Genomic DNA, 17773 nt, shown 5'->3' with positions numbered 1-17773 from the left:
TAAGTACTGCTATCGAGTATATTGAAGTTCTAGCTATTGCTGAGATCATTTTATCTTTTTTACTATGAATAAAAATAACCCAATTTGAGGTCGACCTGAACACCCAACGACTATCCTTGTTCCAATTTATCTTTTTGATGGAATAGATCAGAAATTTGTCAACGCCGCAGTCAGAAACAAAAAACTGATACGAGGTATGTCATCTTTTTCTATGGTGAAGCATTTCAAAAAATAACAATCGTAAAAAATACCTCCTGGAACCAGTTCTAAACTAGAATTTATAATTGGTTATAAAAATAGTTCTCTACCAATATCTCGACCAATGTCAAATACTATCCCGGGAATCTCAACAACACCAACATCCAGTCAGACAAATCACCCTCAATCATTAACACGTATCCCTTTTCTAGAAAACCCATATACATTTGAGGAAAGACATTCACTATTATTAGAACCTTTAGAGCCTGTAATTCGCCATGCACCCCTAAGCGAACCACGATACGAACCAACATATAATATACAGTTCTCTTCAGCAAGACCCTAATAGAACAAGACATCCAAGTTAAAACCAAATACATTTACAATAAATCGACAAATTATAAATCCAAGACGAAATAGAAAATTTACAACTCCCAGAGTTCATTTTCTTATACCCTGATCATCAAACCCAAATCCTTTAGATCTTTCCAGTATTACAAATCGAAGTACCCCCCCCCCCCCCCCCGCCATTACAATCTACCTCACAACAAATAAATCCGAAAATACCATCGGATCCCCCACATCCGAACAAATCTGTGAAAATTCCTTTAACCCCCCAACTTCAACACAACATCTCCCACATTGGATGACACAAGCTTTCATTCAAGGTGAATCAAACTTGGTTAACATTCTTTCCACTACCAGAAACCCTCTCACCTCTTTCAACCCCTTCAATAAGTCAGACCTCAACAACATCATTTCCTCCAAATTTTCCTACAGATTTGGACGATAGATATAAGGAACATTTAACCAATAATATACCCCTACGATTAGATTGGAATACATTCGTAGCACCCCTTCATTATTTGATTGACTACATAACTGGGCACTCAGCAGACTACAAAATAGACACGTCACTCACAAAAAAATACAGGAACACAACATACAAATCCTCACACAAGACAATATAACACTTAAATTTGAAACAACAGTAAAGTTAAGCAATTTAATTCATCGCCCTCTCCCCTTAGCTCCACCAAATATGACAGCTCAATCATTACCTCCCCCATTTATCACAACAGAACTTATTTATAAATACGATAGATATACAAAAAAGACATTTGGATACATCCCCTTCTATAACCCATATTCGGGACTATCCTACACATGTTTCTTTTAATAATCTTTTTCACCCAAAGCATCTCTCCCCTTTTTTTAAAAACCAACATCACATAAAAACTTTTCCCTTCGAACAGGACCACAAGACTTATTAGTCACACATTATGATTGTGAAGAAATTGAACAAAAAACCTTACATAAATACGCCATAAACCAAGTAACTCAATGCGAATCTGAACCACAAGAAATTGAAACAACAAATATAATAGCCACACTTTATTCAAAAGCCCGAGCTACAACATTGATAGGATAAAATTTACAGCAATATTCTCAGAGAAAAAACTACTTTGTTCCCAAGTCTCAAATGGAAATAAAATAGACTTGATCAGGAATCTTTCTATCTAATTAACATAGAAAAACTTTTACATCATAGCCCCGAAGAATGAAAAAACGAACTTAATCGGTTAAAATTAACCACAAATAAAGGTACAAACTGAATTTTGTTAAATTTTCAAATTTTTCCAGACTCTGCACATCAGGGTCTTATAAAATTAGATGACAAATAACCATTCCCCGGCTCACATGGACGATTACCTTATGATGTCTATGATAAAAATTGGATACCACACTTTGGTATAAACAACTATATTTATTGCAAAGCTGACACAAAAAACAAAAAATATCAAGAAATTATTTTTTTTCATCGGAAAATTCAATTAAAAAAAGTACAATTAACACGAGATTTAAAAGACGACACTATAAATTATCAAGGAATACGATTACTTTGAAAAAATGACCAAGGATATTGCAATCCAACAACAAGAACACAAGCAACAATTGTTTGATTCCCCGAAGACACATGTATCACATTTTATGTTGCAAGAATACACGCAAGAATGATCAAATTTAATCAAAAATACTCAATTCAATCCATCCCTTATGATAAAGTAAACCCTGAAAAAATCAGACAAATTAGTCAACATTTCAAAGATATCAATAATATAGAAAACAAATTGACACGTTTTCAAGTCTACCCAGAAACAGAACTCGGTTGCAAATATAACACTCCATTTTATACAACACAATACTCAGAAATTCTTGTCGAATACGAAAAAAAATTCAAAATGAATACAGGAAAACTGATAATTTGCTAAAAACCCTTGTATGAAAATAAAAATGACGAAAACTCATACATCCCAGTGATCTTTCTAAAAAACACAGGAAGAACTGGTGGGAAACTTTGACCACAAGACAAACGCAGTACACGCTTACAAGAACTATCACATATAAACAACACCTATTTTGGTGCAATTCTCTATAACATCCTCGTAGACATGAAATTAGACTAAAAATAAGTAGAATTTTTCAAAAATGTCACTATCAGAACTAGAAACGCTTCATCACTTATGTGAACTTGAAGGAACACAAACTTTACAATCACTTGCACTTGCAGTTTTAAAATTACCTTAGGCAGGATATTTGTTGTCAGGAAATAGTGCCAATTTTTTTGACTTCGAAGGAAATAGTTTATGGTACTACGCATGTACGGAAAAAGTATCACCATTATATGTATTTGAAGACAAAAGATGGTACAAAAGAATCCCCATATTCTGCAAAAATAAAGTACATTTTGTTGACACACTTTTTAGAAAAACAAATTTTAGGGATACAGCTGTCCCATGTGGATCTGAAAATCGCCGTAATGTTGTACAGTTAAACCCCGATGAAGATAAATATTATCTTCTCACACCATATCCTACACCGTTGCCACCATTAAGTAAATTTTCACCCTAAAGTATTAAAACTATTGCTAGAAACCCAAATGTAGATTTCCAATCAATAGGTATACACTCTTGATCAGATATACAAAATAACATCCGGACACAACAATTTCAAGAACTTCTTACACAAATGGATAAAATAAAAAGACAATCCATTGATCAAAACTTTAGAAAATTTGCAGAAACCGCAGGATTTTCAGACATCTGCACACAAGACTACAGTGGATACTTTAAAGATATAAAAGAATATATTTATTTAAACGGTGAAAAGTACCGACCACAAGATATATCACCTATCAATATCTTTAGTTTTGTAATTTTGAAAAATGAACTACCCGCCTTTTCAGGATGGCCCTACTATATTTTAGAAAAATTGACTATTTTATATGCAATGTTTACCTTTTTTGGTTTTCTCTTTTCATTAATCAAAGAAATCTATAATACATGCGCAATACACACACACACACAAGTTAACAAACAAGCAAGTGTAGCACGCATTCTTTTCGCAAGATTTTTCGGAATATTTTCAACCTCAGTTAACAAAATCGTTTTAGACGCTCAAATAAATGAATATAATAAAAAACTATTAACCACATCTAATACATATGATAACTCACAAGACACTAGAAACACGACGCCTACTGCACCACAATTACACACTTTACAAAATAACCATCCATCATCTTTAGTACCAGGAAATTACAGGAATATAACCCTAACAGAGCACATCTCTACAATTCAGAGATATCCACGAAGTCGAGTTACTCACATTGTAGCACAGCAACCAAATTTACAATGATTGTATGAAAAATTATAGAACAGTCACATACCAATAATGTCCATTCTCAAAACAACCACCTTTTTAGCCTATGATGAGCCGCCAGATTGGATCTTTCGACCGTTCCCTTTCATTACCCATCCAACCTCCAACGTCACTCTCAAATTCTACCACTTTTTGATTTCACTCCCTTCACTGAACCATCATATACTAAAAGTCACCAAGCATGGATTATTCAGACGACACTTCCACAAACACTGTTTTTCACACACTTTCACAATTTAATAACTCTGATTTTGAAACCCCAGATGAAATTGCAGACTCCGAGCCTTGCCCATTCACATTTTCCCAGCCCCCCTTTCAACCACTACATACCCAAGTTCCCGATGAGCCTTCTTCAGCCCTTTTTCCTACACTGATGCAACACCAATCTACTCCCCAATGACCAGCGACCCACTTGACCACTCGAGCCCCGTTGATACTGAGCTCGAAACGAACTAGATATCTTCATAACCCTTCAACAACAGCTACAACAACCTAACACACTAACTATTCATCACCTCTCACAAACCATGACATCCTCATAATCCTCCAACCCCTCATCCACTACTGGAGAAACTCGAGCCCCCCGAGTACTTAAACGAAAACTCCCCAATACCCATTCCCTTCTAATCCACGACCAGCCCAAACATTTACGGATCATCCGCTTCAAACAATCACAAAAGAATTTCTCCAAGTGTGTTTGCCATTCTTTCCACTTTACGCTGACTATCACTCAATTCCTAACAACGATCAATCGAATTACGTCAACGAAAATGCCTTGTTCCCCACACTGTCATGGACCACACATTTTTATTTCAATAACCCACTATCACTTCCACTATATAATATTCCAGACGACAATGAATTATGTCAAACTAGATTATATCACCTAATCACAGCACTTCACGAAAAACAATTCACAACCATCGGATTGAACCAAACACTAACTAGATTCACTGCACAAAAGGCTAACTGGTTTTCTATTAACCATTATGATCACGTCCCTGCACGATTAATGAAGATAATTTTTAGATGACGATACTAACGCTGACCCCCATTTAACTGCAAAAATTTTTCATCAAATAACTATATGTGTTTACTATCATCTGCATGAATAAAAAATAATATCACATTATATCTACATCACTTCGCGACACAAAAACTTACGGCTCTTATTTCAGTAAATCAAACCATTTTTCATTAACCTTCAATTTCCTAACAACCAAAGAACGTGACTTACACTGCTCACATCAAATTTTTGTTAACACATACACACATACACTTACTTTAAATTCATACAACACCATTACACAACTAATACACCATCACAAAACCCACACCATCGATTTCAATTTTTTAACTCCAATTACACTTCACCATTCTTCTTGAACTTCACATATTGTAATAAAGATACTAACATGCAAGGAATCCTTAGATACTACAACCCTATCCGACAAAATTATATATTCTGCCCACTAACCAGAACTTTTATTTTTGATGAATCCCGTCCTCCAATCGTCCCTCACGAATATATACAGCCCGTTGAAGTCCCAATCTTAGAATACATTCATAACATTAAACATAATCACAAGCTTTATAACCTAATCCGAAACACACCGCATGAATTTTCACCAAGCACTGAAGAGCACAAGATTATCAAAGTACTCGAATTGTTTTGGGCCACTTCTTCAAACTAAACACATCACTTGCTTACTAGCTAAACTTCTAACATCATCAGATATCATCCACGACGTCTTTCTCTATAGATTTTTTACCGATGATTTGGTAAGTATGAACTAAATAATTTATACTAACAAATTAGAACAAAAACTAACCATTTTTAAAATAAATTTTTCTTTTTTTGTTTGCTTTCATCGCACAACCATCTAAGTCAAGAGGAAACACAAATGAAAAATTGAAAACTTCCTTCTACAAATTTAAACTTCATATTAACAAATTGCAAAAATGTTTTAAATAAAGCAGTAAAATTTAACCCCAAACAGGAGTAATTTGATAAATATTCCTAAATGCAGTAAAAATATTTTATAATAAGCAGTAAATTAAATAATCAACTCCGCAAAAACCGTAAAATTGATATTTCAATGTAGTAATTTAATAAAATTGCAGATAAATGCAAAGTAGTACTAACTTCTTAAAAGACGCTTCTTTATGATTTAAAATCTTTGATTCGCCCACTACTCTATACACAATCGCACAGCTCGACCTTGAAAAATTGTTTTAAATAATGAATTCTAGTTTAAATGCTACCTGATAACTACTCTAACCAGTTTTCACAGGTTTCTAAATTTCCTTTAACCCGGTTGGACAGGAATTATACAGTAAACTGACCTAACCAACGCATCTTACTAACACAACAAACCCCAACTCAAAGCATGATTAAGAAAAAAACCCACGGTACCCAAACCAGATTAACAACAGCCTAAAACTGGATAAACTATTCTTTTGAAGACCACTTTCAAGCCTTAACACAAACGAACAAAATAAATAATCTGATAAATAATCCCAAATGCAATAAGCTTCCTTTTACCAGGCAGTAAATTTATAAATTAAATTCCCCAAAAGCAGTAAAATTAAAATTTCAATGCAGTAAATTCATAAAAAATTGCAGATAAATTAAAAAAAGAACTAATTTTTTCACAAAAGGCTTCTTTTATAAGACTTAAATCATTCACTTGCCCATAAAACTCTTTCCACAATCGCACAGCTCGCCCCGAAGAATTGTTTAAAAATTGACTTTTAAGTTTCAATTTTCACTGATAACAACTCTAACCAGTTTTCACACGTTTCAAACTTTCCCTTAACCCGGTTGGATGGAATTATTTAGTAAACTACAATAACTAACGCAGCTTACTAACGTCACAAAACCACAAACTAATAGCATGACTAAGAAGGAAAGCCCCACGGTACCCAAACCAGATTAAAACTGGATAAATTATTCTTTTGAAGAACACTTTCACGTCTTAACACAATCGAATAGAACACAAAAAAATCAAAAAACAGAACCAAACCAAAAGATTAGATTTTTGAGAAAAAGACAACCAAACAAAAAAGAGAAAAAAAGGTAAGGAAAAAGAAACAAAAGGTTGAACACAAAAAGGGACTCTCCACAAAGATATCTTAAAAGTATACCCCACTCCTGGCCTCACCAACCAGAGGGACGTCCTGATGCTCTATAGCCGGCCTAATCCACCACGCTACAGCCACGTTTTGTGACCCACACTCTATTTTTGCCAAGATTTGCTCTAGGGTGAGCGACTCTTAAAAAATAACTGCATTAATATCAGAACGCTTTTGCGATAACCATTAATAACAAATCGTAACTAAAACTAAACTAACAAAGGAAATTGTATATGCAATTGATAAACGCAGTATGTATAGATTTCGTAAAGACGAGCAGCAAAGGAGACGACAATCTAATCACATTCCAGCTTCGGAATGGCAAATATATTCGATTTGCTGCCTAAAGTCACTACCTCAAAGGATTTAAAGTATGGACTCAAACACCGCAGCAAAAGGAAACCATTGAAACAGACCAATGGCCATCTCAATACAGATCCTAGTCACTTGGCACTTCACACGGAAAAGTCAAACTTCACTCTGCACGTTGTCTCGATCTAAACCTAACGGACTCGATACATCATTACATCGATCAGAAGTCTTGACACAATCACCCAAGACTACCACGATCAACGAGACCCATCTAGACATACAAACATAACCATCTCCCTCCGTCAAACACGAACAGCCACACTTCTCCTTTCTCCGAGAAGTCAATGCTGCAACTTCAAAGAAACTACATCACCCGTCCTTCACTACTTTAAACATTTAGAAACTAAAAACTCTCTAAGCCCCGGATGGGTGGAACCAGTTCTAAACTAGAAATTATAATTGGTTATAAATATGTTTCTCTATTCATATAAATATTCCTAACTAACCAATCATATTCCATCTCTAACCTTTACACTTATTTGTAAGTGCTGAAACTACTTGTAGTTTCAGCACCAGAGTAATTTGAAATAAAATTAGAGTACAGTTGTTCTCTTTCTGGAAACTAACTCGCATAAACCAATATACACTAGATCTATTGAGACTAGGAGATTTAAGAGTAAGAGTATGATCGGTATTAGACTAAGAAGTTGCACGAATCTATCCGGCCGAAAATATGAGCGTGACGAGCAGACGGTGTACCTTATCTGAAATTACTCTATGAGTTTAACCAAATGGGTCATAACTCACTCCATTAGTTTCAGCATAATTTTGCTGAAAAAAGAGTTAATTTTATTACGAAATCTTAATAGTTTTTCCGATTGTCATCTAACAGATCTCAGCTTTCTTGCTAAACGATACTGAATTGAAGAAAAAAAATATGGGCTCTCAATTTTGATTTTTGTCTCTGCAAAATATTATACTTTTTCCTTGTTTGTTTTAATAAAACGTTTAACATTTTTTAAATTTGCTTAGAGAATTTTATTTTCAAACGTTAGTTTCGTGAGCAAACAACGAGTCGTGAGCAAACATTTTTGTTCATTTTGTGTAATTGAAAAAAGAGCGGTTCTCGGTTGAAGAAAATGTTTTCAAAAAACTGAGTGGCTTATTGATTTATGACTTTGTTTTGAATGGCTAAAATCGAAATCAATTAATGGAAGCTCACGGCTCTCAACGAAATAGCAACACCTTTTTCATACTAGATTATTTGATAAATTGATTCAGATGTTCTCTTCAAGACCAAAGTTTGTTCACAGTAAATGCTGATTTTTCTAGCAGATTTTCTTTTGTATTGAGGACGCTATCAAATAAGTCGTTTGATCGATATGATTGAACAAAATCTGCTCTTTTTTCCACATCACTACAACTGTCATTTATACTTTTTACCTGGGGGTATACGCTTTAGCCCTGTAGATCATAGCAAGCAAACATGCATTGGTTAAATTTTCATTTATGAAATTAAATTCAGAAGACTGGCAATTTAACCACTAAACTTCATTCTTTGTCTCTTGCTATTGAGAAAAGAGAAAAAGAGAGGCTGAATCAGCATGCTTGTTTCTAGCAAAACGTTTCAGTTTAAAGACCAGTCAACGAATCAATCAATTTAATAATCTGCTGACCATAATCAACTCTCTTATCAATTTTTAAATTATTCAATTTTGATTAAATAATCAAATCAGTATTCATCTGTTGAACCCTGGATATGACAAATGTGAACAAACAGAAGGAGAAAGTAGGTCACTGGAAACACTATTCTGCAAAATAGGTCAATTCTTTCCGACCACCGAGAGTTTCCCAATTTATCTTCATCATTTTTCTTGTGATTGGCTGCTCGCTGGGTAAACAACACGACTGCAATGTATTCCAGAACGACCAGTGCTATATAGAAGAAGCTTAGAAGATAGAACATGTGACACATTGTGACGTGATTGATGTTTTTGAGGCTCATCTGAAAATTCAGAAACGACAGAAGAAGGGCGAGAGTGGAGAGTAAGACGACCAAGCTTCGTCCACTCACGTGATGTGGGTCGATCCAAAAACCAAGCCAAGAAATTGTCACTATGAGCAGAGCGGGAAAATAAAACTGTAGCGCATTGGCCAGAAGCAGCCGGCTCACGTATAATTCAAGCTGAAATCCAAAAATGTCGTTTTTGCAAAAAGTAAATTATGCTTCAGCTAAATTGAGATACCAGTTACTTAAGTTTTTGACAGAAAATAATCTATCAGCCATTGTATAGTATTTGGGCTTGTATCAGTTGGAATGTTCTGATTTTCGCTGAAACCTATAATTTTGTGCTGACCATTTAATGACCTTAAAATTGTTTGTTCGGCTCCCAACATATACTTATTTGGCAACAGAGCGCGAGTCGGCCGAAAATGCAATAGTTTGGTCAAATTTTCCACGAAGTGCCTAAGAACGCCGTATTTTGCTTTTTTAATGTTGCAAAAATAGCCTAGAAAACTTCTTCATATAACCATCAGAAACAAGGCAAAAGTTGGCATTATTTTCAGCAAAAACTTTTGTCGGCTCATTCGTACGACAGCAGATTCGTACGTCGGCTCATATGATATTTTTAAAGTTACTGCGTGCAACTCAAAAATTAAACTTAACTGAATGCAGTTAAAAGCAAAAGAGCCATTGCTTAACAAAAAACATAACCAAGAAAACCTGTAAAATTATCATAACCGAAGAAGGGAAGAACCTATATTTATCTTAGCCAATCAAATATTTTAGAGGAAGAAGCATGATAAGCATCGTTATTTATAAAAAAAAATTGAAAGAGGTTGTTTCGCCAAAAGCTTTTAATGATTCTGTCGTTCTTATTTGAGATTTGGCTGCAGCCACATATACTTACAGTTAGAACACTAAACTCCCCAGTCGAAAAGTGAAGAACATAGCTACTCAGTCTCATATTTATCAGAAAAAATTCTGTTCCGACATCGCCTGGTGGGGATAGAGAACCCTCATCCAGCCAGTTCAGTTGTATATCATCAGTCCTGAGCCCATAGGACTCTAAGTTCAAAGAGCAAACCTGAAATGAGCAAATATCAAGGATCTACGACATTCTGAAAAATTTCCAAATGATTTCGCATCGCCAAAAATGTACGAAGAAATACTAAAAGAGAATAGCCGCTTGCTGCGCAATTTATTCAGACTAGCAAGCTTGTCTCCAACACTCAAATGGCTCGCAGAAAATCAGTTCTTGCTTTAAGTTAATCCATATCGTAAATTGGCCCGGAAAACTTTAAATTTTAAAGAACAATTTTTTATTCAAAATTTTTATTCACCAGCTGGTTCAGCTATCAAACTTCGAAGAATTTCAAGTTAATTCATGAAGCGATTTGGACGGCAACAAAATAGCTGATGGATTCGCAAAATGCTTAAGTTTTTCTAAGCAAGATATTCCAGCAATGAAACTCTGAAAGAATTCAAGAAATTTCAAAGACCGAATTTTGGTCTATGAAAAAATTTGAATTATTCATCGGTTGAAGTTTCATCGATCGAATGACTCCAATATAAAAACTAATTTTTTTTCGCTATCCGATTTACTTCATGATTTGAAATAATTAAGCACTCCAAAACTGGAATAGCTTGCCTAAAAACAATTATTTCAATTTAAATCATAAGGGAAATTGGATAGCGAAAAAATTGAGTTTTTTATTGGTGCCATTCGACCGATGAAACTTCAACCAACAAATAGTCCAAATTTTTTCATAGACCAAAATGGTTTTCGAAAAAGCAAATTTATCTAAGCCAGCTTTTCAAGATATGATTCTTCGAGGCAATCTTACTCGCTTGGCAATCACAAGATTTTCGGATTGATGCCTTTGTGCAGTAAATTTTTCTAAAATCAGTCTGAATAAAAAAATCACCCCAGGCGTATATATTCCTCGGAATTCGGAACAATAACAATTATCAGATAACAATATCTTGACTACACCCGTATTTATTATTCCTCTGAACTAAATTTTATAGATATTAGGATATGAAATCATACTCTCAAAAAATAATTAATTTTTTAATTCAAGTTTATATTACAACTATTACTTTCAAATACGACAGTAGATTAAAGTGTTCTGCATGAAAATGAAAAGACTCAAATCCAAAATTTTTGCTGTAAATTGTTTCAAAATGCAAAAGGTGCCCATTGGTTGCTCTCAAAACTAAAAGAGTTTGGGAATAATGAAATACGTATCGAAAAACAGCTAAAAAAAGTGTTATTTGATATATCAAACGACGCCAACTAGTGATTGGGGAACGGGTGTGAAGTGCTTACGTATCTCAGCCACTCAATCAAATGGTCAGATAATTGAGGCCCAGGATGATCCGTGCTCAGTGCTTGATGGAGAGGCAGCATTTCCCTGCCCAGAAAACTAGCCAAAAAATTGATAGTACTTCTTAACCAGGGGCACTACAATAGTTCGCCGTAATAAGCTGATTAGCTCGTATGTTGTTCGTTGTGCTGGTATATAAAGTGTAAATCGTTGTAACATTTTTTCATCAGAAACCAGTTTTTCTAGAAACCAATTTTCTAGATACTAGAAGATTTTATTTTGCAGTTGAGCTGTGGTTGGTTAAATATGGTATATCCCTTTCAATTCGTAATTTTTTAAGCTATGCTTGATTTTGCGCGGTTGAAAACAAAGTTAGTTTCCTTTTTTGTTGATCAAAATAAAAAAGAACAGTTTTTGAACAAAAACCAAGCAAAAATGTAAGCTATAGTTGACACAGCGCCGATGATAAAACAATCGAAAACCCGTTAATTCTACGAATTCCGAAAATTGGCAGCACAGTAACTGGATAATCTTGTAAAACTTTGACCCTAAAAGCGTAGGAATTAACATGCGCATTTCCAATCGTGTAATGCGTGCTTTCAAACTCAAGACCATTTGGGCATTTTGATACTCGTTGATAATGCCCAGAATGAAATCAGTTTATGAAGTTTGTTAATTAAAAAAGAGATTTTTTTAAATTACATTTTTACGAGTTTTGTACTTCTATCAAATCCATAGATATATGCAGTATATTTTCTAGGAACAAGAGCATAGAAAAAAATTTTCAATAAAAACTGCCAACCGGAATAAACTCTCAATGAAAAAAAGTTGCAAATCAAAAAAATTTTCATACCCGCACCAAAGTTTTATGGATAAAAATGATATTAATAGATTTTTGTTAACTAAAACTAAATTTTTGGTCAAAAACATTCCATAGCTGTGGAAAATTTGTGTAGCGAAAAACACTTATCGGGAGCTTAATGAAAAGAATGGCATCGAAAAAAGTACTACATGCAGAACAACCACGTGAACAACGAAAGAGTTGCCATTGTAAACAGCTTCATGCAATCGGAACAAAACACACCTGAGTCCAAATATCTTTCATTTGTTGACTGGTTGGACTAAAAATAATTTACCAGTTTTGGTAAAAACCTTCCTAATTTCCACCGAAATTTCTAAAAGCAAGATTTGAAGCTTCTAACTACTGCCATTATGTTATGCACAAAATGTAACAGTGATTGATTGAATTTTGATTTGAAAAATATATCACTAACCTGTGTATCAAGAGGGAAGTTGTGTAAATCAAGAAGACTACAAATGGAACCGAATTTTAGTTCTCGCGAGTATATCACCGTTCCTTCAGAATTGAGCCGAACATACTCGACCTCATCATTCACTGCCACTGATGTCGTTCCAGGGTAGTACAGATCTTCATGGAAAAAAATGGGTTGAGCCGCTTTTAATTTAGTTCCAATTTTTGAAAATTCGGTTTTAACAATCCATTATTGAGCTGAAAGATGTATGTTTTTCTAAGAAACCTTCCAAAACCTTTTGATGATTTTTGCATCAATGTTTTATATTTCTAAAAGAACAATTGTGCTAACTGATATGTTTTAGGTGTATTTATTTCAATGAAGTAAGGGAAACATTTCAATGTAAAAACGATTGTGCTAAAAGATAAATTTATGCGTCTTGATTTCAATGATTTAAGACATCACCTGGAGTCCAAATTTCGCCAGCAAAACCTCTAGTTGTGAGTTCGATTTGACCTATGTCACTCGAAACTTTCAATCTCTCGTCAGTCCATTGCAGTCTCAAAGTGATGTGTGCTTCAAGTTTCATCGGTTTATCGACCATTTCAAGGCTGTTGAAATGTATTGAAGCATTAACGACCACCGGTTCTCCACCGAAAGAGGGCCTGAATCTCCTGTCGTAGTTCGACATCAGATTCCTTAGCTCCTTACTCGTCTCATCAGATTTTGAATTGCATTTTGCAACTTCGACAAAAAAAACCGTAATAACGATCATACATTTTGTGATGCTCTCAATAAGCATTTTGAGCTGGTATATTTTACTAGTTTTGTTGATGAAAATGAGTTTGAGTCTTTCTATTCATTCGTCTCAACTGATTAAATCTCACATAACGAAAATAGATACGTAATTTCTCGAAATTGATTGGACGGAACAACGAGTTTGAGGAGTAATGAAAATGATTTTGGAATAAAAAAGAACACTGAGTTTTGCAGACATGATGTTCTTGCACGGAGATTGTCAAAAACAGTTTGTTTTATTATATTAATGTCATTCTTTACGGTATCTTTGATTGTTGTTCGACCTTTCTCTCACTAAGAGCAAATATCTTGGGCGACTTTAGGTCCGTTTTCAAGCTATTTTACTTTGTTACTTTGCTATTCAAGTAGATTTTTGTGATCAAGAACCATCAAAGTTCTTCAATGTCTTCTTTGAACGCAAACACAAGATGTAGATAATTTTTCCTATTAAACACAAAACGGCTTCAAGATTATTCCAGATTCTATTTCTAAAGAACACATGTCATATCTTTATGTCAATGTTAGCAATTTAATCTTTACCCTCTGATCGAATGACCTTCAAATTACAGCGCCAGCCATAGCTAATGCTAAATTGTTGGCAAATTGGTAAACTTGACAATTTTATTGGTCAAAAACTATTAGCACGCCTCAATTCATTTTGGAGCAACGTCTGAGACGAATTAAATCTCCGATTACGCGTCAATATCAAGAAATAAATCGCACTTTAATTGTCCCAAATTGGCCAGTTTCCCCATAAATTTCCGCGTACTTATACGAAAGATGTATCACATGTAAACATCTTTTTAAAATTGAGCTCAGAACAACAATGCCTTCCGAATTATTATTAAAATTTCCGTTTAAAATGGTTATTTAAAAAATCGAAAATTAACTGGAGACAAAAAACTACCCCGAGCAAAATTATTGGGTCACTTTCCACGAAAGTCGGAACAAAAAATTGTTTCGAGCTGGTTTTAAGACATGTTTCGTCATTAAATTTAAATATAAGACAAGACTGCTCGTATATCAGGGCAAAGCCCTGAATGTTCCGACTTCCCTTAATTCATATCGAATAGTTTTTGGGAAAAGAATATATTGAAAACCTGTACATTTTGGACACTATCAAAGTGTAAAATTTCAATTCGTTGGAAATTAATACGACCAAATAGTTAGCCTCAATTCAATTTGGAATGACCTTGTTAAGCGGAATAATTCGCCACGCAAGCCACCAGAACTTTACAAATAATAATCCGAGGTGAAATATTTTTTTAACATTTGAAATCAGGAAGTCGATATCTTCAATGGGGTATAGAAAATTTTTGTCGAAAATTTTTTTATCGATCGGTGAAAATTGACTGAATAATAAAACACACCGAGCATAAATATTCCCTTTTCTTCGAAAGTCGGAAAAAAGTTTATGCGAACATCCGAATGCTCAACAGAAACACAGTTTTTGTTCAACGAGTTAATCCACAATTTTGGCCATAGTTTCAGATTGGTGTGCATTTTCCACTCAAATCATCTCCCTTCGCGGACCAGCTTTCCTTAATTTGGCTTCTCACAAGTACGATTGATAAACCATATTGTTGTTTTGATTACTGACTTTGTTCTGACAGAGAGAACTATCTAGGCTGAGTTATCGGTCATCATTTTCTGGTCCATAGTACTTACGAGAAGTCTGACTGTTTGGAAATGACCCATTGAATTATAAAAAAGTTTTTGTGTGTTCAACATTAATGATTAGATGAACACACAAAACCTTTTTTCTAATTTCATCCTTCACTCGGTCCGTTTGTTTGTATAATTTTGTTGATTTATTTTTTCTAAACAACAGCCTCAGAACGATCGAAACTTGTTGTCGTTTTTATCTTTTTTTATGCCAATTTCTGAATAAACGTTATCTTCCTTAACCAACTTGTAGGTAGATAATTCCTGCGGAACAGAAAGTTTTTTTAGAAACCCCTTCCGCTTTTTTCATTAAGTAAAACTTGAGTTCGAAAAATTCAAATTCAACAAAAAAAACTGCCGCAAATTAATATGTTCAAATAACGCTTACTTGGTTTGAAAAAACTGTTATTTCAGCTTGGCTCCGCTTAAAAATGGACAAAGAAGAAAAACTGTACAAATTTTTTTAATACACTTCAGATAATTTAATGGGAAAATGGAGCATTCCGGTGTGATTTGTTAAAGTGAATTGTTGCGCCCTGACATGAGTTGATTATTTAACTTATGAAAGACCGAATAAAAGATGGAAAACATTTTCAAACGATCGGGATTCAAATTTCAATCCCGATAGTTAAACAAGACTGCTCGTATCAGGCCGAAGCCCTGAATGTTCTAACTGCCTTTTAAGGTCTATGGAGCAAAAATAACATGAAAGAATTAAATATGAAAAAATGAAATGAACATCAACCCCGCACATGCTATATAAGGAACAAGTGATAAATTTTGCACTAAAATGCCCTAATAAGTTCCCACTGCCTCTTAAGGTCTATGGAGCAGTAATAACGCAAAAAAAATAATTCTAAGAAATAAAAATGAACTTTTTCTGTGGCTTTTTTTCTGAAAATCATCATCCAACACGCCACATAAAGTACAAAGTGATATATTTTGCTCCTAGTAACAAACCAACTAAGGAAAATAAGCTTCCTTCATCCAATTTGGAACGAGTTCTATCAGGGATTAAATCTTCGCTTTCGCGCTAACAGCGCAAAATACATCGCGCGTTAATTGTATCAAATTAGCCAAAATCGCAATCCTTAAACCCTCATAACTTTACGAAAAAAAAAATCGATTTTTTTTTTCAATTTAAGCTCAGGACAAAAATACTCTTCGAATGATATTTAAAAAATGGATCAACCGTACAATCCCCCCCCCTAAATTTATTTAGGGGGTAGAAATACAGATTTTTCAGGAAATAACTTTGAGTATACAAATAAAAAATAAGTTTATTCAGAAAAACTTGATTAAAAATACGTGCATGCAAATGCAATCCCACATAAAATTAGGACAACCAACTTTATGTGCGCGTTTGTTCAAAATGCATACATTCTACAGAATTAATTTTCAAATTTAATATGTAGCTAGGGGGGAAATTCTACGGTTGGTCACTTAGGGGGGGGGGGTGGGGGTGGATATTGTACGTTTGATCCAAAAAAAATCCGTCTAAAACGGCTAGTTAAAAGTAGAAATTTGCCTGAAGGAAACACCCTTCCCGAGCTTAGATATTCCGTTACTTTTGTTTCGAAAGTCGGAACAATAAACTGTTTGCCGCAATTTATTGTTCCGCCTTTGGTAACAAAAAGAACTTAGTATTTGTGCTAGCGGTGTTTTTTTTTCTTGAGATAAATATACACTTTTTAACTAGCCATTTTTTAAGGAGTTTTTTTATATTATTCGAAAGGAGTTTTTTTATATTATATTTTTGAGTTTAATTCTGAAAGGATATTTTCCTTGTGATAGTTTTTCGTAAAGTTATGAGGGTTTAAAGATTGTCATTTTGGCTAATTTCGGACAATTAACGCGCGATATATTTCGCGCTGTTAACGCGTAAGCGGGGATTTAATCCCTCATAGAAATCGTTCCAAATTGGTTGAAGGGAGCTTATTGGACTTAATTGATTTGTTACTAGGAGCGAAATATATCACTTTGAACTTTATGTGGCGTGTGGGGGGATGATTTTCACAAAAGATCTCAAATTAAAAAAGTTTCATTTTTTATTTCTTGCAATTATTTTTTTTCATTTTATCACTGCTCCATAGACCTTAAGAGGCAGTCAAAAAATGTCAGGGCTTCGTCCTGATACGAGCAGTCTTATTGAGCTTAGAAATAATTTACTTGCTGAGTAATCAATTACTTTCCGCTTCACATTGTGTGAGCATAGATTACTTTTTCATTGAAAAAGTCAACCAACATTTCAGATGTCTTAAAAGTCAGTCGGAACATTCAGCAAACATTCTGATACGAGAAGTTTCGTTTGAATGATGAAGATGAACATAGAAAAGGAAAATGTGAAGAACGAGATC

At 34.3% G+C, this 17773-nt stretch overlaps 1 protein-coding gene across 1 annotated transcript; it reads right to left on the bottom strand.

Annotated features, from left to right (window-relative positions):
* Nucleotides 1-8779: 8779 nt before the first annotated feature.
* Nucleotides 8780-14173, bottom strand: LOC134845926 (gamma-aminobutyric acid receptor subunit beta-like). The gene is made up of 4 exons (XM_063863057.1): nucleotides 13419-14173; nucleotides 12975-13129; nucleotides 10281-10457; nucleotides 8780-9553 (listed from the first exon to the last, which is right to left on the bottom strand). The coding sequence occupies exons 1-4, from the start codon at nucleotides 13753-13755 to the stop codon at nucleotides 9101-9103; spliced, it is 1122 nt and encodes a 373-aa protein (XP_063719127.1). The 5' UTR covers nucleotides 13756-14173; the 3' UTR covers nucleotides 8780-9100.
* Between the last annotated feature and the right edge of the window lie 3600 nt (nucleotides 14174-17773).

This window comes from Symsagittifera roscoffensis, chromosome 5 (assembly GCF_963678635.1).
Source record: "Symsagittifera roscoffensis chromosome 5, txSymRosc1.1, whole genome shotgun sequence".
Classification (NCBI taxonomy): Eukaryota; Metazoa; Xenacoelomorpha; order Acoela; family Convolutidae; genus Symsagittifera; species Symsagittifera roscoffensis.
The sequence above is the reverse complement of the archived record's forward strand: the minus strand, read 5'-3'. Positions and strand labels throughout refer to the sequence as shown.

Bases quoted from the DNA above. Each gene is read 5' to 3' on its own strand.
- LOC134845926 (XM_063863057.1), bottom strand. From the start codon at position 13,755: ATGCTTATTGAGAGCATCACAAAATGTATGATCGTTATTACGGTTTTT. The intron at 13,130-13,418 runs GTGATGTCTTAA...TTTTCCATGAAG, and splicing joins TGGCGAAATTTGGACTCCAG to ATCTGTACTACCCTGGAACG. The intron at 10,458-12,974 runs GTTAGTGATATA...TGCTCATTTCAG, and splicing joins ACTTCCCTCTTGATACACAG to GTTTGCTCTTTGAACTTAGA.